Source organism: Vespula pensylvanica, chromosome 15, assembly GCF_014466175.1.
Source record: "Vespula pensylvanica isolate Volc-1 chromosome 15, ASM1446617v1, whole genome shotgun sequence".
NCBI classification, from domain to species: Eukaryota; Metazoa; Arthropoda; class Insecta; order Hymenoptera; family Vespidae; genus Vespula; species Vespula pensylvanica.
This window is the reverse complement of record NC_057699.1, coordinates 3,038,041-3,060,169: the sequence shown is the minus strand read 5'-3', so window position 1 is coordinate 3,060,169 and position 22,129 is coordinate 3,038,041. Positions and strand designations below refer to the sequence as shown.

Here is a 22,129-nt window from a genome sequence, read left to right as displayed (position 1 = left end):
AACCTCAAACTTTTATCCTAAAGCGGATAAAAGAAGGAAGAGAATCTTTCTATACATGGTTGAGCACATATGTATAACACAACCAAAGTCGTTCCTCCTTTTTCAGCTTTTCCAGCAATGATATCTAATCCAGCAGTCAGTCACTCGCGCGGAAAATCTTAATTAGAGTCAATCCAGAAGTGCAAGTTACTTTGGTTCAGTTAGAAAAAAGAAAAAGGAAAAAGTAGAAGAGAAGTCCAGTACCGAAATAGCAGTGGAATGAAGTAACGTTTACGTAATACTTTCCTGAAGCACTAGAAGGTTGACGACTCCTTCGAAAATGAAAATATCAAGGAAAGAGGAAATAGAAGTAACTAGAAGATAGATAGATAGATAGATAGATAGATAGATAGATAGATAGATAGATAGATAGATATATATAGAGAGAGAGAGAAAGGAAGATAGAAACGCGTTAGAAACGGTGACGAAAGCACTTGCCATGAACGTTTCTGCGTGCGAATTCACGGATGCAAATCAGGCAGGTAGTTCGAATGTGCGATTGTGCTGCGGCACGCGAAGGCGTACACGGCCTTTGGTGCGCAAACTTGTCAAGAGGATGCTTGCCTCTAGAAATAAGCTCCGTCGTAAAACAACCGACGACATGCCAACGTAATTAACTTTCTCTCTCTCTCTCTCTCTCTCTCTCTCTCTCTCTCTCTCTCTCTCTCTCTCTCTTTCACTTCTAAAACATCATTCGTAGTAAATGGACTGTCCTATTCACCCCCATAGAATTGAAGGAAATGCAAGGTGCCAAACAAGGGCGAAGTCAAAAGTAATTAACACTTTCGTCCCTTTTTTATTTGTTATCATTAATTAATAATAATAACAATAATAATAAGAAAAAAGAATTCATCGAAATTTATTGATCACGTTAATAAATAATAATTTACGATAGTTGCATATTTATTTATACGTCGGTATATCACAAAATCAAGTCAGATATCTGTCATTTACTTCCGCGCCGGTTATCGAACAATATAGATACATACTCTTTACTTGTCACGAATCGATCATAATAGTTGTAATATTTGTTCGATTGATACGACCCGCATTTAAAGGGTTTATCTCGTATCTTTTATAAAAAAATATGAAACAGATTTTACAGGTTAGGATTAATACCAAAAGAGAACCATCGTTCTTTGTTTAATTAATTATCACGATTCGTACTCGAATCGTTCGGAGTATTCGACGATAAATGCGTTTTCATGAGAGAAACTTTAGGATAAAGGTACATATACAAATATATGTATGTGTGTGTGGAATCGGCCACTGACAAACCTTATCCATGGTGATTACCAACAAAATGATGGGTAATCATCAGGGAAGCGAGAGAAATCTAGGTAGTTTCTAGGAATATATTAATAACATCATTATACATTTCCTTGAATTCATGGAGATTATCGTACGTGCCAAAATGTGGTTTGGCCTTTAGCTAAAATAACCGAGCTTCGTGTAAACTGTATACTATTTGACGGTGAGGTATGGAAGAGAAGAAAGAGGAGAAGGAGAAAGAGCGACGTGGTCGATGCCTAGGACAACTCGTGTTCCTTTCCCTCGTCGCGTATCGATCCTCCTCAACTCGTCTTCGTGTCGACGGGAGAAGAGAGGGGTAAGAGGGATAAGAGGACAACGTTGACGCACGCGCCGTATTCACCGTAATGACAAAGCACACGAGGCTTTCGTAAAGTGTCAATTCGTTGGCGATGCGGGTAGGTCGGGGACAAAGAGTCAAAGTCGAGCCGAGTAAGGAACATCGAATACATGAAACGCATCATATATAATATATATATATATATATATATATATATATATATATATAGAGAGAGAGAGAGAGAGAGAAAGAGAGAGAGACGTATGTATGAGCGAATGTAAGCGTGCAACCTGGTAGTAGATATGTACGTAATCATCAGCCATAATTAGCCCGTTGTGTTGCGGCTGATAAAAGAGCGTCAAGAGAGTAACGGAGAAGGATTGAAAGAGAAAAAGAGAGAGAAAGAGATAGCAATAGGTGAGTGACCTCTCGCCTCGGGCGGGGTTCACCGTAGGGTCTTTGGTAGGGGTCGAAAGGGACTGAGACTCTCTGTCTCTCTCTCTCTCTCTCTCTCTCTCTCTCTCTCTCTCTCTGTAGTCTTCTCTTTCTTTCTCGCGCTCGTTCACCTCTTCTCTTCCTCTAACATCAGAGGCCGATCTATTCGTCCCTCTTCCTCTCCTCTCCTCTCTCTCTCTCTCTCTCTCTCTCTTTTTCTCTTTCTCTCCCTCTCTCTCTACGTCTTTAGTTCTAGTCGAGGACAACGACCCCTCGGTCACCTGGAAGAGGACCCACTTCACCAAGAAACTCGTCAATTTTTCGCCTATCGATCGTGGAAACTCTCCTTCGAGGTGGCCAAGGGGAATCATCACGCGAACAGCGACGTGCCTCCACACTTCGACACGCGATCCCATAAGGATTCAAGACTTACTCCCACGATGCGTTGTGCGGCACGTCTCTTACTACCAACCTACACGCAGCGCTCTTACACATTCATGTCAGCCAGCCAGCCCACCTGCTCTCCAAGACCCACGCCTTGAATAGCGCCGCCGCGAGGGATTCACCGAACGTGACTTCAATTTTCGATCATGGTTTCAGCGAAAGTTTTCGGTTAACCCAAACTCATACTCGACAGAACCACCGACAACTTTCCATAATCGTGACGCTTTTTTTCGTCGATCGGTCCATTATTGGTCCATTGGTCCATTGATCCATTGGCTCTTTAGATTTACAAGTCTTCCGGGAATTCGTTTGAATACGACCCGACACCTATCTACCTACCTACCTACCTACCTATCTACCTGCCTGCTTGCTTGCCTACCTACCTACCTACCTATCTACCTACCTACCTACCTACCTCCACCACCACCACCATCACTATCGGTTAGTCGCCAGACAATGGCTCCTATCTTGAACGCTTGCATGAACGCGCACGCTTATAGATCGCACCAATTATATGCGCCGTCGTAAACTGCCGTGCGATGACTCAATTTGTTCCGCATATTATACCGCAGATAGAGGCGCCGTTACTTTACATAATTTTCCATCTAATAATCGCAGCCTCGTGTATAATTATAGGTGTGTTTCCTCGTTTAAATGTTTATCACGTTGAACGGAAGCAAGATTGCTTCTATTTCGTATATGATAAGTGTACACACAGACGTGAAATCTATCCTTATGTACTACTCGTGTACATACGTTTATATCGACATGCAACATGTAATAACATTATACGACGAGTATAGATACGTGCGACATAATGTATAAATATGAGATAGCACATTACGAAGACGAAACAGAAGCATTCCTGTAAAATTAAATTCTTCGTTTTTTTTTTTTTCGTAGATTTTAAATTACAAATAATGCGAGACTTGTCACAAAGCCAATCTCTCATTAACCTCCATAAGCAAAAGTATTTTTTGTCGCAAATTAAAGACCGAACGAAAGAGAGATACAATTTGGTAATATACGGTATGCACGTATGTATACTTCGTTTTCGTTTATATTATTTTTACTTCATTATTTACCCATATACCTTAAACATTTTCATTTTTGATTATCGCGAAGTTTGGAAAGGATTTTCTCAACTTAACGAGTTTTTTCTTTTTTATGATTTCTTCTTCGTTGATAGGAGAAAAAAGAGGATAACTTGGAAGTCTTCAACGATGATCATGGTTCGCGGTTGATTCGATGATTTTGGTTTCAAGACCACACAAATAGAATTTAATTTCCGAATTATTCCGACGTCGACTGGATATTTCTCTTGAAGGGGTAATTGACACGCCTCGACTTTTGCGAGAGAACGCTGTGGAATTTTACTTGGTGTAATCGACGATCATCCAACGTCGAGTGTTATGACAGCGGCTATATACGTTGAGAAATATTCTTGGAATCCGTTGAGCAGTCGAGTACGACGTTAGTCTTCGACCAACGCTGGATTTTGTTTATAGAAGGTGTTAAATTATTATGCTTGTTTATTACTGGAGTATTAAGTCGATGACGAACGACGAATATCTTTCATACCATTGATCTTAGTGTCGTTTTCTCTTACATGACATTCCTTGAAAATTTACTGATAATATTTCATTACCGATAATTCTATTATCTCGAAAGAGATGTGATTAATAAAATATATTCCTACGAAAGGAAAAAAGAGTTAAGTACTTACGACGCTTGAAAAATACATTACCACGGAGAGCATCGATCGAATGATAAGTTTCATTTTACATCGATACGATCGATTTAAATTCGACCCTCTCTTCGATATTGGATGTACTTCGTCTGTCCATTTTTATAATAAAAAACGACGAAAAATTAGAAAAAAAGAAAAAGAAGAAAGTAAATATAAAGAAAAGACAAATGAAAATGAAAATGAAAATCTATTAGATTCTTGCACGTTTGTGTCGCGTACATAATCGTATGCGTAGATACGTACGTATTGTACGTCGAATAAAAAATAATAAGCATGGAAAGAATTAACATAATCATATTACCTACCTGCAAGCTCATCGTAGAGGTCGTCTTATCTAATTGCTTCATTAGTCGTAATATCTTATTAACGGCGGAAGCGCGGCGGAACGTCGTAGGGATCGATGCGCTTATTAATCGTACGATCCACACGTGGTGCCGATGCGTAATGATCCAGCGAGAGCTCGCGCTAATTCGTGAGGCTTGCTTGGAGACGGTCAAAGCTGCCGGCATCGTATAACACAGGAGATGCTGCTGCAGCGTATCGATGCGTTCGAGTATGCATGTTGTGCAGAGAGTTGTGTATGTATTTGAGCATGTATACATTCTCGTCAGAACGGGTAAGGGACAAAGTACTGAACGTTGGCTCTCTCTCTCTCTCTCTCTCTCTCTCTCTCTCTCTCTCTCTCTCTCTCTCTGTCTCTCTATCTCTCTCTCGTACACATACACGAACACGTAAACGCGAACACGGCGTAGAGATTAGCTCGCATGGAAGATCCAAGCCGAGAGTTGGCTCGATCCAAGCAGCCTCGTGGGAAGTGCCCGCACCCCATAAAGAGAGTACATCGGGCTGGTAATCACGAGTCACTCGGTAATGATAACTATCTGACGTAATAGTAAATTCGTTATGCCGTCGATAAAGGTTATTCGCGAGTCATTACTCCGATTTCCCATTAGCCACGTGTATAATAAGCGGATATCGGCGTTCGCTCTGTTTCCACGATGTAAAGTCGGAAGAGAGATTAAGAAGGAAGAGAAAAGGAAGAAAAACCAAAAAAAGAAGAAGAAGAAAGGATTAATTAAGCCTGATTGAGAGAGAGAGACAGAGAGAGAGAGAGAGAGAGAGAGAGAGAGAGAGAAAGAGAGGTACTATCAACGTGTAACCAGCTTAATCGTTATAATATAATAATGTAGGTGTATAACGGATATTAACGTGGTCAATGTAAAAGATATATCACGTTGTAGTTTCAGGATTTTCTAACGTCTTAGATTCGTCACGCTATCGAGTCCTCTCGTTAATCGTTCGGCTCGCATGCGATAAGGAAGAATACAGTGAGGTGGTAACGAGGAATCCGTGATCCTATGTTCCCAGGTAGGAAGTGGAGAAGAAGAAGAAGAAGAAGAAGAAGAAGAAGGGTGGTTGGCTATGGGAACCATCGGATCGTGGTTGTATGCATGTAGATGGCTAGGAGACTGGAGAGGCGCTAAGATCCTGAGAGAAAGAGAGAGAAAGAGGAAGAGAGAGAGAGAGATAGAGGAAGAAGTAGAAGAAGAAGAAGAAGAAGGCCACGTTGAGATAGGCTCGCTCACGAAGAAGGTGGTCTATTAGCTAGCTCTATAGCCCTTCTCCTCCCAGCGTTGCTAGAGGAAGTAGCCATATCTATGATCTTGTTCGATAAGATACGACAGGTAAAAGGAAGTTCGCGTGGCCTTTCTCACTCGAATACAAGCGTTTCGTTTTAGGTGTTAAGACTTAACAAACGTGCCCTACATTTCTTTAAGCGTCGACCAAGGAAGTACTTACATACATACGTCGTCGTAACGATCGAAAGTCCACTTTTCTCGGAGATATCGGATAAATCTCGGTCGAGTAAAAACGAAATAAAAAAATTTATATATACCAACGAAAAAAAATGAAGAAGGACGAGAAAAAGAGAGAGAGAGAGATTTCTGTGGAATCGTCGCCGAAGGAAAGGAACACGAAGGCTCGTGCTCTCTGTGTAAAGAAAGAGAGAAGTAAGCAAGCAAGCAAGCAAGCAAGCAAGCAAGCAAGCTGGGTTGGAGGGCGCAATACTCACGCCACGGATTCCACGGATGCAAATTCGCTTGAGCTATCGCTGAATCGTGAGTCTCTTCTTTGGCTCCGAAGGGAAAAGACAACAGGCTACGAATATAAGAAGCGGCGTCTACGGAATCGAGAGATACTCTCTCTCTCTTTCTCTCTCTCTCTCTCTCTCTCTCTCTCTCTCCTTCTTTCTCTTTCTCTCTTTCTCTATAGTATATCGATGCCGTAGCAGTTCAGGTACGTCGATGCGGTACGTGGATGCAACATGGATGCAACGTAGATGCACCGTTGCACTTGCACCACGATTCCAAAGGACCACAGCGGATGCATGATGTATATCCGCCACCGGGCTATGCAGTGGCGAATATGCAAACCAGTGGCTTGCCCGTACGAGGTCAACTCTCTCTCTCTCTCTCTCTCTCTCCTCTCTCTTTCTCTTTCTGTCTCTCTCTCTCTCTCTCTCTCTCTCTCTCTCTCTCTCTCTCTCCACTTCGCCTTCCAACATCTATGCACCCCCGCGACGTCCAAGCTGGGCCCCACCGAAGAACGAGTCGGTCAGCACAGAAGGAAGTCGTAAATCATTTATATCTGTATTTATATGTGAGCCCATACATATAGACGTTTCTCGGTTGGGCCCACTTTCTCACTACCGATCTCGTAGATCGTTAACCCTTTAACGCTTGTTTCAAACGCTCTATTCTTTCACATTGCTTTTTTCTTTTCTTTTCTTTTCTTTTCCTCTCTTTTTTTTCTTTTTCTTTTTCTCTCCTTTATTCCTGCAATTTATTTCCATTGAGAGAAGTTCAATTACCATTATTTTATTCTCTCGCTGTATATATATATATATATAGTTCGCTAACTTTCGATCTCAACAATGTGCTTGTGTTTGTCGTTGTCTTCGTCCTATCTAAGTTTTCTAACGTTACGCCGACTGATTTACACTTATGATCCCGACTACAGTTTTGTTAACTCTCCATCGACGCCGGCACCAATCATCCACGCTAACTACGATAAATATAGATTCTGACAAGTCGTTAAAGGTACGCCATGATTCGTGGCGGAGTCGATCAAAAGCAAAGCTTGATTGAGATTTATGCTGATAACATCGGCCGAGATATAAATACTCGACACCGTATGAAATCGCATAAATCTATTATCGGATCTATCCACCTCGCCACGGGATTTCTTCTTCTCTCCGTCATCTTTGATCTAAAATTATATTCCTCGGACTTATTTTTAAATCGTTTATATTAATACTAAAGTATTCATTCGGATAGCTTGTAATTAATATTTTCTAATAAAACTAATTAATATTTTAACGAATTTCTACACAATAATTACTATTTCAATTTAAATACAAGTAAATAATACGTATATTAAAGAAATAATATATAATATTACTTGCAATTGTAGAAGGATACTGTCAATTAAATTAGAAGGACAATCGTTTATTGATTGACCTTTCTCTTCTCGTATTGAAATTTTATCTTCAATCAGAAAGATTAATTTTCGAACGAATACAAATTATTTTTATGATACGATACTTATGATGAAATGAAACTATACACGTACATACACACACACACACACACACACACACACACACACATATATATCTACGTACATAGATAAAATCGAATGCAATTTCTCGTGTGAGAATTGCTTTCCAGAAGATTACATTAGAACGTAGAATCTTCCAAATACTCTCGTCGACTTCTCGGTGTAATAGAGATGGAATAAGATGAAACGTGCGACCCTTGGAAATCGAGGGCGATCGTTCGAGATCTTTTCAGGGTTGCCTGTGAACTCGAAGGGAGGCATTCCTACACGAGTTAAATTTCTCCTATCTCGTAATGATAGTAAAACGGTGAAATAGGGGATCGGGACGCGATTGGGGGCGGAGGCGGGCGGGTGGTGATCGAAGCGCGAACGAAGAGAGTAGAGAGTTGCACTGTGTGCAACGATCGATACGCGATAGCACCCGGGATAGCTCGCGGACTTTGCCATGGCCGAGTTCCCCGTGTGTTATCCACTTGCGAGTTGTTATGGTTCTTCGATCGGCGCTACTGGGTCAAGCGTCGATGCATCCAAGGGCACGAGAACTTGTTCGTAATTTTCTGATCGTTTGCGAAATTATCGTGATTATCCTGAAAATCGATACGGTCTGTGCATTTATTTTAATAAAAAATAAAACATTTCGAAAATCCAATCTTTCGAATATCCAGCAAATATGCAGAAAAAAAAGTTTGTCCATTCCTCGACGAAGAATGCGAATGTCATCTTTATAAGACATCTATTAGGTACTATCTCTAACAAGATCGCAGATGTTTTTTCGTCTTTTTTTTTAAATAGCAAGGAAACGATAAATGATTAGATATAACATAATATACCGAGAAGCATGACACGTACTCGACGAAGTGGAGGATGATAATCTGGTTGAATCTGTGTACTCTCTCGTATATATATAAACGAAGGATCGATCGTTCACATATCTTTTTCGATGCGACCGAGCACGCGTCCCACGTGCGCCTCTCTCCGACGTCGATTTTCCGCGGTTACCCTCTCGGTAATGCACGTGACGTAGCTTCGCGTACCGAGCAGGTGCCAGCCGTGGCACAAAACGGCCCGTTTAGCTTGTCTACCACGTCGCATCGGCTAAATGAAAGAGAGAGAGAAAGAGAGAGAGAGAGAGAGAGAGAGAGAGAGAGAGAGAGATAAAGACGGAGGTGGTCGTGCCACGCGATAATGCGTTTATTGCGATAGCCAATTTACGATACACCGTTGTGCGCGAACATGTTTCATGTTCTTCCCTCCTTCATCTAATCCCTTCGTTTTCTTTTGCCATATTATTTTTTTTTTCTTTTCTTTTCTTTTCCCTTTCCTTTTTATCCTCTTTAGAAAAAAAGTTCTGGCTCTTCTTTTTGTTTCTTTTTTTTTTTTTGCATTTCCTCTTTTCTTTTTTTTAATCCTTTTTACGATCTAAGGTATCTATCTCTTGATTCAAGAGAATGATAGTTTCCATACGCAGGGTCATTACACGGCGGTTTAACGCCTATGCTTTGGTCACGGACCAAGCTCGATTACAACGTTCTCCATTATCGGCACGAAGATCGTGCTCGTTTAATCGGCTAACGGTCCGAGCCAAATTTGACATGGTTGTTTTCATTCGAAAATATTTCAACTAGAAAATTGTCGAAAGATGTTAGTCTGTTATGTCATTAGTTAACCTTGGAATGGTTAACTCGCATCGAATTAAGGTTTCGGTAAGCATCGGGACGTTTACCGAACGTCCAGACTATCCAGACGAGAAAACGGTCCGAGGAGGCCAGGGAGACGTGGAAGGTGGATGATGGTGGTGCTAGTGGGGGCGTGCGATAGTTCAAGTCGTGAGCGGGCAGCCCCGCCCGACACGACCGCGGAGCATCTCCGTTCTGACCCCCGCTGACTTAGCCGACGAGACCTTCCACCAACCCCCTCTTTTACTCTCACGAGCCATCCATCCCTTCTCCTCTTCCATCTCTTCCAGAAGAGCTACCCCACCCTCGGGCGCATCGCCAAGGGCACCGCTCGGGCCCTCCGGAAGAGAAAGAGAGAAAGAAAGAGAAAGATATATATATATATGTATATATATAGATATATATATAAAGAGAGAGAGAGAAAGAGAGAGAAGAAGAAGAAGGATGAAGGCAGTGATAAGTGTGGGAAGGGCAGGTTGCATAAGGTCTAATATTATGCAAGCGTACACACAACCACGAATGCGTTAGATCCCTTGACTCTTCTTCTTCTTCTTCTTTTTCTTCTTCTTCTTCTTCTTCTTTTTCTTCTTCTTCTTCTCCTCCTCCTCCTCCTCCTTCCTCTTCTTCTTTCGTCGTACACGCAGCAAAATACAAGGCACCAAATACGAGAGAGCGATTCTACTACAGTGTTAGGTATTCGTAAATATATTATATATATATATATATATATATATATATGTATGTGTGTTCTGTATGTATGTAAGTTTATATATATGTATGTATGTATATATATTTTCCTTGCCATCCTCGTGAGCGTCCGTCTCGTCCGTTGTCCGTCTCCCTTCTCTATACGTGCGAGAGAGCATATACGAGTGTGCAAGGTCCGTGCGAGAGCGCGCGAGTCAGGCTTACCCAACCTGCATAGAAATCGCAGGAGCATTGAACCCAGGAAGTGGCCATGAAATAGTCATTCCTGAAAGGTTAACTCTCCTACCGCATCTCGCGAGGGCCATGGAGGTCGAGTCCACCATGGTTACGACGAATAATCGCCAAAAGAGGCTGAAAATCTGAAGATCCTTCGATGTTCCAAAGGAAGAGAGAGAGAGAGAGAGAGTTGATTCTGAAAAGTTTAGCAAAAGAGATTCATGAAGATCGTTCCCACGACTAAATCGTATGGATATCGATCCGAGGTCGAAAGATCGAAGATCGAACGAAACGTCGAACGTGTCAAAATTTCATTGGACTCCTCGTGTATTCGAACTCTATGAGAGAAGTAACATTGTCTGTCTCTCTTTCTCTCTCTCTCTCTCTCTGTCTCTGTCAGTCTGTCTGTCTTTCTCTCCTTTTCTTTCTCTCTCTTTCTCTCTCTTTCTCGCTCTATCTTTGAGTTCGTTCGTTCGTTCGTTCCTTGGCTCGAAGCATGGCGTAGGTACGGCGAGAGTACCTACGGAGAAGTAGTACCGAGGTACCCCTGGGGCCAGGAAGGTCACAGGGCTAAGGCACTTCTCACGCCCCCGCCATGTCGGAGGAGAGCACCCCACTTAGACGAGGCGTACATACCTTAACGCGGCCGATTAGTATACGTGCTTAATTGCCGCTAACGTGCGTGCTTGACGGTTGCTATCGATCATGGTCTTACCATAGTCGCCACCATAGTCGTTTAACATCGTTCGAATAAAATACAGAAGAAAAGAATAATCTTTTCTTATCTACAAATTATGTTTCAAGTTCGATCGTGTTATAGGATCTATGTTAAACAACCGTACACCTGATCGAGGGATAGAAAGATCAATGATCTTGGTGACTGGGTTCGATCTTTGAAATGTCAGTTGACTATCGCCGATGCTCTCTAATAGAGTGAACAAAGTTAGCCGAGGATATACAAGGAGACATAATGTCAAGGGAACCTAACGCTATTGTACGGGCGAGAAAAAGAAATGATGGATGGTTCCGGGTTGAGGCTGGGCTCGCTAAGAACTTATGCTCAGTGTCTATCTCTGTATGTGTGTGTGTGTTATTATACGTACGTACGTATATGTGTGCGAACGTTTATCCTCTCGGAACGTCGCTTGGTCCAAGTCTCGTCTCTTTAGATACGATCGCCGTATCCACGTAACTTGCATCTCCCTCTTTCTCTTTCTCTGAGTTACGAGAGTCTGCTAATCAATCCAAAGAAGACTTTCTAGATCCGGGGGCACGTCAAGGATTTTGACACTCGTAGCCAACATTATCTCATCAAGAAACGTTAACTTCTCTATCCAACCAGTTCATACTCTCGTCAAGGAGATCGTCATTTATTCGAAAGTTCGCTTCGCGATCTGTAATTATTAAATCCCGAACAAGATCTGCTAATATCGTTCTTTCGTCTGTAGGAAGAAGAAGAAGAAGAAGAAGAAGAAGAAGAAACAGAAGAAGAAGATGGAGAGAAGAAGAAACGAAAAAAAAGAATCGTTAAAAAGAAGAAAAGAAGAGAGAAAGAAAAAGAGAAAAAGGAAAAAAGAAGAAAGAAAAGAAATCGAGAAAAAAGATCGATCAAGTACGAAGTAATCGATGGTCGGAGGTGTCTTAGTTATCGTCGTAAAGCGTTGTAAGAAATAGGCCAAAGAATAAAATTGTTCGAATAGCCGAAGGTTACGCTGTACAAGTCGCGCGGTGTCTCGGAGCGAAGGAAAAAAGGTACCGATCTGGTCCTTGGAACGCGCTACGAGCCAGGCGTCTAGTAGGACTCCTTTTACGATCGTAAAGGCGCGTTTTAGATCGGTGTTTGTCGTTGGAACTACCGTAGATATTGCACAATTTCTCTCATTCGGTTTTAGGTATGCCACAAAAGGAACTCTTTTAAAACAAAGGTGACATCTTGGAAGTGTGAAAAATCACGCTCCTATGTAACACATCGATCTCTTATCTGATAGATCCATCGTTGTTCGTTTATCGATAACTAACGACAAAAGAAATTCCTATACTGGACCTTATGAAAAAAAGAAATCTCACCTTCCTATCTGCTATAGAGTGCGTGCGGTAAACGACAAGTGCTTTCCGAGGCGTTTATACACTCCGAGTAAGGTCGCCGCGGTAAATCCGGCCCAATGGATATTTCGAATACCAAGCGTTCTGTCGAACGGAAGGAAACCGTCGTCGAGACTCGGTTGGAATTTCGCGACGAAATACGAGCCGCTTTCATAATTCGCATTCCCGGTTAAATACCGACCGATGCCATTCCCTGGGACGACGACGACAACTACGGTGTAACAATTACGAGAAACTTGCGCGTGATTCGCCACCGCAAACTCTACGTATATGTACAATATACACACGATATATATAGGTATATATATATATATATATATATATATATATATTTCTATAATTCTCGGTAATTACATAGTCGAATAATATCCTCGATTTCGAATATAATATCATATCTAAATGACAAAAAGTTCTACGAAATCGCTAAGTAAAAGGACGATCAAATTATATCTAACGACTATGATTTATCGGCATCAAGGATAACGAAAGAGAAAGATAGGAAGGAAAGAGTGAGAAAGAGAAAGAGAGAGAAAGCAAGCAAGAGCGGGAGCTACAGAGCCACAGGCGCCGATCCGATAGTGTGTCGACGATAATCGGTGCGGGCGTGTAACAGGCGGCGTGGCTCGCGCGCCACGTCCACGCGTCCAGCACGAATACACACATCTATTTATATATATACATACACACACACACACACACACACACGTACACGGATATATGTATATACAGAAATACACGAAGGAACGCATACAACGAACGGAAGCATCTAAGATCCTATCGTCGAATGGTAGGAGCGCGCGATATGACCGCTGCCTATTGCTACTCGTTTTACCAAGGGGCTTAGCGGAGACCTTCTCGATTATCGTTTTACCATTCGAGAAGGGATTTATCTCGATCGGTCGAAACACGATGCCGCCAATGCGGCCAACCTTCTGATAACGATAAACTCACGCCAAACTTTAAAACAACGCTTTCATATTTGCAACCTAATAAGAATATATCTACAAGTCGACATAATCGGGCACAACGTTTTTACAATGTTAATAATAATAATAATAAAAAAAATAACAACAACAACAACAATAATAATATGTTGTCCGAGAAGTTGCGCGATTCCTCTTCCGCTTTAACATTATCATTGCCCTGTAAATGACCTACGTCGTGTTGTCCTACTCTTCCCGTCTTCTTCCTTTGAACCGCGTGGGTGTATAATGACAGAGGTTGTACTATGAACGATTAACTTCTATCTCTAGGGCTTTTCTTTATATTTTCTATATGTTTTGAAGAGAATGAGAGAGATAGAATAGAATTGTAGGCAAGAATGATTTATGGAAAAATTTATTCGATTATTTTCATATAATATAATTTTACGATGATACTTGTTTGATCGGTGAAATAAAACGTGTATCGATCCGATAAAAATGATTACAGATAATGAAGTATTAATAGATATCGAAGATGACATTTGTTATCTCTGTAATCATAAACGTGACGTTTTAAAAATGGCTATGTTAGAAGGAAAAAGAAAAGAAAAATATTTCGTTGGGAAATCCTTTTCAATTCTTCGTTATCTCGTACAATCTCGTAGACTAGCATCGGGCTACGTCATATTCTCTTTGAAAGACAAAAAGATTACGCCGGACCGTTAATACGGTTACGCGTTATCTAGATTGCAACAACTCGCGTCGGCTTCCGTCGGTCGAGAAACGGAATGAGTAATTAATCAAAGACAATCAAACTCTGGGAGCCTCGACTTTATCCGACTCCCAACGAATATAACACTCTAATCGTCCTGTGTACTCCCTGTTGTGAAACTTGAAAGAAAAATTAAATAAATAGATATGGATCGTTATGAAAAATCATTCAAATGATTTCGTGAGATAATTATAAAGACTTTCAAAAATTCATTCAAATTAATGTCGTAATCAAACAAAAAGGGAGAGAAAAGGAGCCAGAGAGAGAACAACCTAATGGATTTTTTTTTTATACTCGTTTATGCTCATATACGATTAGAGATGAATGAAAAGTAAAAAAATGAAAAACAAAAGAATAGAAAATAAAAAAGAAAACAAAAAAGAAAGACATTGAAAGAATAACGAGCTATGATCATTAACATTCTCGACCGTCTTCCGAAAATTCAACATAATCACGTCAGATTTCGAGCATAAATATTAACTATATAACACAAAGCTTTTAAGAAAAGAATTTCAACAAACTAATCCTCACGATCTTAATTACATCTCCGTTTTATAAACTCGATTTATTCATCGGACTTTTCTAAAAGAGACGTGAAACGTGTCTGTTAAATTCTTTAGCTAGGACAAGCCCGTTAAATCCGAAGAAAGATTTTGATTTCGTTAATACGAGTTTTAATCGTGACACCAAAAGAAGAAGATCCATTTATCATATCTGGTCCTCGTAGACGTCTAGAAAGCTTTTAATTATAACTATTTCGTACCCGAATCGATCTCGACTTTCACGAGTTATTTAAAAAAAAAGAAGACTTCTGAATTCGGTTAGAGTCGGTTTACTTCTTATAAAGAATTTATATATATATATATATAAATATATATATAAATATATATATTATATAGAAAGCTTATCCGGTCGATCATATCGAAAGGAGGCCAGATCGATTTATCTTCGACGATATGTAAAGCGAAGATCAAAGTTCCTGTGGATCGTAGGAAGGGCTTTGAAAGAGAGACTCTAAGCTGATTCACCAACGTACATATATGTGTATAGATATATGTAAGTACATACATACATACATATACACCCATATGGTATTCACGCACGATCGGAATTTTCCGATAGCCACCATGCTGCGATTTATAGACGTTCAGGGAAACGGACTTGAGCCGTTATAAACGGCCGCTTAGACGACGTTCAAAACGGTGCTGAAGGTAGAAGAGGAGGAGGAAGAGGCGGGGTTAGAATCGTCCAGTCGATGTTTAAAGTCGAGTTTAATATCTGCCTGTATTATATCGCCGCGGGAGATCGCTAGAAGCATTTGCAGGGGAAACAATAGGACGTCGATAGAGAACGGAGGGTGCATCTCGTCGTCGTTGTCGTCGTCGTTGTCGATTCGATTCGATTCGATTCGATTCGATTCGATTCGACTCGACTCCGAACGTCTTCTCTCGTGTCGAGGTCGAACTTAGACGAGATCGAGCCAAGCTTCGTGCCACCGTACCGTTACCAGAGTACATAATATATATCCCTTCGTGTCATCGTATTCTTCAACCCTTTTTACTTCATCATCATCATTCTAAATAGAATAAAAATTATTCGTGGAAGTTATTTCATAAGAAATCGATTAGTTTTTCCAAATAAGTGTCTACTTGACACATACACACACACACACACATATATATATAGCTATGTTTCATCAATGAATTTGTATTAAAAATGCCCGGGAGGAAAAGACCATAAGCCATCGAATTCCATTTTGCATGGATCCCTGTAGATCATTAATCCACAAATGGATATGAATTACAGTAGCTACTCGAGCCAGACTCTTCTCTCTCTCTCTCTCTCTCTCTCTCTCTCTCTCTCTCAAGAGAAAAAAACATGGGAGTAATAAAAATGAGGCGTGGTTCGTGTTCACGACGGCCGATTTCGCGGTTTAAATTATTAAATGTACCGTACTGCGTTCACTCGATCTCCTCTCCGGAGGAGCCACTTTTTTATTCGTTCCACGTCTCGCGCTATTTTATCGGCACGACCATGCTTCTTTCAAGTGATATCAGATGCTGCGTTTTTTTCTTTCTTTCTTTCTTTCTTTCATTCTTTCTTTCATTCTTTCCTTTTTTCCTTTCTTCTTCTTCTTCTTCTTCATCTTCTTCTTCTTCTTCTTCTTCTTCTTCTCGAACTTCGCATTGCCTCGAGCCATTCGAACGGAGGCCTCTCGTTTTATGGCCATTTTAAAGAGACGACAAAAAAATAAGAACGTTCTCTTATGCGCATTAGGCCAGACGAAAAAAGAGAGAGAAAGAGAGAGAGAGAGAGCCGCTTTTGTAAATACTTACTTACTTACTTACTTATTTGAGAATCCATCAATCGTTTAAACTCATTTTAGCGAGATTCTACTTTGATACCTACGGAGATTTCTTTTTACTTTCTTGTTTTCTTTTTCTACCTACGTAATTGAGAACTGTCCGAGATATTATCGTTTCTCTTTCTCCGATTTAATGAAAGAGAAGAAAAAAAGAAAAAAAAATTCTTCAAACCATTACGAGGGACTCTGTAAACGTACGATATAACAGAACATTTTTATTTATTTTTAATCGGAGGATATCCTATGTAAACCCTCTCCAGTGGTATAACCGATCGTTAAACCATAATCCAAGAAGAAAATAGAAGAAGGACAGAGAATTCTCGCGACGTTCGGCTATGCAAGTTGGCAGGATTCTGACTGTATCGATCGTTTGGACGACGTTTAGAGAAAGTCTCCTAAATGGCAAGAAGCTAGGAGAGTTAATTTTTTCTGCACCTCGAATGGGAAATCCCGTAGAGGAGATTAAAAAGTTTTGAAAATACTAGGTGAAGATATCTTTAAGGTATGCACGAACATTCTCTGTCCCCTTTCAGTTCGTAGAGGTGAAGGTAAGCAACGTTAGTATTGAGAGAGACAGAAAGAGAAAGAGAGAAAGAGAAAGAGAGTCCATCTCCATGAAATATTTTCCATAGAATGGACGTTAGAGTGAGAAGGAAAAAAGAAAAAGAAAAGAGAGAAGAAAAAAAATCTAACATAATTAACCCATAAAGCAAGGCAATCGCCGTGGATCTCTATGGTTTAACCATAACCGAGAATCGAAGGTTGGGTTCGAGGCACGTTCGAGGCGCGGTATTCCGCGTACATAGCCGCAGATATGACGCGTCTGTGGATACGCTGCGAATAAGTATTCGCCACGAATAAGCGGCCGAAGGAATAGCCAATAGGGAGTTTCGATCGGTAACTCGATTCGAACGATTCGAGTCTATCGACTCCTCGCACGTGGAATTTCGAGAAGCGAAGCTTTCCTTCTACGTAAGAAAGGATCGATAACCATGGATCGTAGATCATCTTGGTTGCTATTTTCAAAGGGGTTTTAAAGCGAATGGTTTCAAGAGCAAGCTAAACGAACTCACCGGTTGAAGAGACGTAGAGAGAAGCTGGTGGTGGTGTAGGCGTTGTCGAAGGTGAAGGTACTCTTCTTGCAGCGGCACTAATTATCACCGCTGGATTATACCGAGGCACCTGCAACACCACGGGAGTTTTCACGGACAGGTCCACTGGTTCCAGCTGCACCGGCGGTCCCGCCGCCTGAAATTAAATTAGAATCGATCAGTACAAACGTTAAGTTGGTTACCACCAACAACAATTTTCTTCCCTTACGAGATCGAGATGAAAATGTTGAAAGTTCGATCGAATGATATTCAAAGTCAAATACTACACTGTTCCTCGTACCAAATCGATTTTTTAATAATTTTCATGGTTTCGTAAAACGTCGTTCGTAGTCGTCCTAGAAAATATTTAATACTTTTATTTATATCGTATCTTCCATTCCTATCTTATAAATCTTTGCGATGTTTCGATCAATATGTTTGAAAGTCTTATGGAAAATGAGAAAACGGATACTCTCATAAATTTATCCAAGGTAATATTTCAATCGGGTTGCGTACATATCGGATCTGAGTGAAACTGAACCCCTAAAACCTTTCAATGGAGCGACCACGGTAAATCGATAGTCGATCGAAGGTTTTACCTTCGTTACCTGGTCTATCTCTATCGTGGAACCGTGAGCTCTCGATGCTTGGTAGCTCGAGCGAAGTGCTTTCGCGCAATTAGCATAACTAGCGTCGGAATTGACGTGGACTAATCACGACCAGTTCCCACGAGGTTCAGACTGAGTCCTGCCTTTGCCCATTGCCTATACCCTTCTCTATCTAAGTTCCCTCTCTCCCTTCGATGTACCATGAATCGCCTAATGACCGATCGAATTAATAGTCAATGACTAAGAGCGCGATGGAACCAATTTTCATCGCGTTCTTCTTTATCCCATTCTATCTACTCTCTATCCTCTTTCTCATCTCAACTACGAATTATTTTATTATTCCATTATAATCATCATTAATAATAACAATAATAACAATAACATAATATTGTTATTATTATTATTAAAGGAATTATCCTAATAATATATTATAAAGATATATATTGAAAATGTATATTGCATAAAATATTTTATTTATTTAATCGATTTATAAATAATCACCATTAACGATTAACACTTTTATATATACATATTTGACACACATTTCACACGTGTCTATATAACAAATATTATATGCATGCACGTGCGTATGCACGATATACAAATCAACCCAATGTAAAAGAAATTTGATTTGGTAAATGGTGAAACAAAAGAAAATCACCATGCGAGGACATAATGTTTAAAATTCAAGACGGAGGGTGACGTGAAATCATGGCGGTATCGAATTTACAAAACGCTCGGGGACGAGAAGATCGGATTTACGGAGGCTGCCTACGAGCGCGATTGTTCCGAGGTAATGCCTTGACGAAACGTGGGAATGCCGCGGCCATATCGACGGCGAAAAGCTCGCGTTCTGTCCCTGCAATATACATGTCATAGAACGAAACGAATGGCTCTTGTCGCGAAACACGATACGAAGCTAATAACGTAACTTCGAACGATCGTATATGCGTACACCGTTTAACGATTAACGAACAATAAGACGTATGTGGAACGTTACTTTCTCATTTATTTCAAATGTATCCTTTCGAAATCGATTATGTACCTTAGGAATTTCAAATTATATCAAACAATAACGTTTCCTGTCTTCTCGTACGAACGCCAATTTTCTATAGATACATCGATTGTTCGAACTGAATATTAATATCGTATTAATCTCGAGTAATCGTCATTAATGTAATTTCGTCATCTTTTTCTTTTATAAAAAATGTAAGGTTTATAAGATTGAGATTACGATCGGCGTGTTAAATTTCGGAAATTGAAAAGAAAGAAAAAATATAATTCTTCGAGTTTTATCACGAAAAAAAAGAGAGAGAGAGAGAGAAAGAAAGAAAGAGAGAAAGAGAGAAAGAAAGAAAGAAAGAAAAGGAATCTCGAGATGTTGTGGAGAAGGAGAATGACATCGCGGTCCGAATCACAGATGAGATCCGTTGTCCGTGTCGGCGAGGTCATAGCTAGTCGGTGTGCCTCCGTTGCAAATCAATTCCGAAAAAGAGACATTCGGCACGCGAGACACGCCCACGGCTACGTTCTCGTTTCTAGAAAGTAAGCAAGTACATACAAGCTCGACGGCGAATTTCTTATTCACGAACGTCGCGGAATGAGTAACGAGAGGCTTCTCGTATTTTCGTTTAGACGTCAGATGCATTAATTATTCGACTCGCGTAACTCGCTTTAGGTTTGTAAAGCCGGATCGATGACGATTCTAATCGAATCTAATAGCAGATATCGAGAGATGATTCGACGTTCCTCTATCTTCTCGATAAATTCAAGGATTTTTTTGAGGGACTTTTTCCTTGCCTTTTTTTTTATATTCCTTTTTTCTTACTTTTTTCTTTTCTCGAACACACACGCTCGATAAAGCCGGATCAATGATCCAACCATGCGAAGCGATTAATATTTAGCGAGAAGGAAAGGGGAAGCGCGTTTCGATGTATAAAATCAAGCAACGTATTAAATCCGTGATGACTAATGAAAGAACGGATAAACTGTTCTTAATGGTTCCAGGCTACGATGTTGCGTGTTGACGTGCTCACGCACATTACGTACGTTCTCACAGTAGCGAGTCGTAATGAGAATGTAACGTTCATCAATCATTCGTTGTTAGGCAATCTCCAATTGGACGAGTCCTGTTAGAATTAATTTAATTACCCCGACTGTTTTAACGTACCTACCTAAATATACATTTACCAATATTACGCGAATCCATTATTGTTCATATACATATGTATCTATATTTCAATACAAATATTTGATCATGACAAAGAGGTGGAATAACATTTAATTATGATCCTCCATACCGTTTCCACCAGCTATTGATAATTTATGTTCAAACCGTTATCAGGTCAACGCCCTTTTACCGACATCGCCTATGTACTGGGAATGTTCGATAGGCTGATAGATACGCGTATATCTCGGAACGTTCGTACTTTCCGCGCTGGAGTTAATTAGGTTTATTAAATTGCTAATAACGCTTTACATCATATATGATGTTATATACGAAGATGGATAGAGAGAAGGGACGTAGAAACGAAAAGGGAAAAGCGATTGCATCATTAATGACGTGTAATCAATTTAATATATGCGTGTCCTTTTAATTTTCTACGCGAAATGAAACTTTAAAGAAATTAATTGCCTCGATATCTTTGAATGTTATTAATCAGAAAGTTAGATCTATAATACTTCTAAAAACTGTAGGTATGGTCAATATTTTCTACACACGCATGTATATATATAATGTTTCAGAATCAAACGAAATTATTATAATTATGCGATATTTTTAAGATGGAAAAGAAAAAAGAAAAAGATATAAGTGGACAAATTATCGATCAGATCGAAGTGAGCTAACGAGTTATGGATCGTCACGGACAAACTAATTTACTAATTCCAAAATTGCTCTATAAACACCTTATACTCGGGAGTAATGTCTACATCGACGCTTAACTATGATCCCGGATGATGCGCAAGATCCATAGTCGAGCGAAGTTACATAGAAGCGTATAGAAAACGTCGTTTCTAAGGATAATAAAAAGAAACCGTATATAATATATAATAGGCCTATCTCGGTAATAACTCGTAGTTATCTTCGGTTACGGTAGATCTTGCCGATAATTTCAAAGACAGTCGGTATATATGTACGTCGAATATACCTGTGTATATATAATGTAAAAGAGACGCGGTAGAGTGCTCGACAGTTGTGATATCATGAAAGAAGGGTAGTTAATCGTGGCGCCTCCTCTTCCTTCAGACGTCTAATAAAAAGTTAAGAGTTAAAGAAAGAGATAGAGACATAGAGTGTATACGTAAAAGTAATCGGAACGTTTTGCAATACACGAATTGACGAACTTAGAAACGATCCAATTAAAAGCGTCATTTCCTATTTAAATAATATATTTTTATTGCAACATCTCTCCCCTCCGTTTTATAGTCGAGAACTTTGATGTTTTTATGATGTAATTATCTCGAAATAGATATTAAATTTTAATGCCATATTCTTTCGAGCAAATACACCGATAAGTTTTTCTTAAATAACACGGTCTTGCACTTTCTATTCAATTCTAATTCATCCTATAGAATGATTAATAATCGATTAAAGTGTTTCTTCGATCGGGGATTTTGTTTTCTAGGTATTAACGATTTTTATTACATTTTCATAATCTTGAGACAAATATTAATTTCGAGGAAGTTCGATATCTCTCATATATCACGAAAAAGAGCGAATTTTCTCTTTTCCTTTGATTCGAATGAACTTTTCGTGCGAGATCGCGTGTAACAATGTCGAAACGTC

At 40.0% G+C, this 22,129-nt stretch overlaps 1 protein-coding gene across 6 annotated transcripts in view; it reads right to left on the bottom strand.

Moving 5' to 3' along the window:
• LOC122634614 (Krueppel-like factor 3) overlaps window positions 1-22,129 on the bottom strand; it is a 244,337-nt gene that overhangs the window by 116,305 nt on the left and 105,903 nt on the right. For all 6 annotated transcript variants that reach the window (XM_043823717.1, XM_043823716.1, XM_043823718.1 and 3 more), the window contains one exon: window positions 17,717-17,891. In XM_043823717.1, coding sequence (XP_043679652.1) covers window positions 17,717-17,891 — 175 coding nt within the window. The remainder of the gene's footprint in view (window positions 1-17,716; window positions 17,892-22,129) is intronic.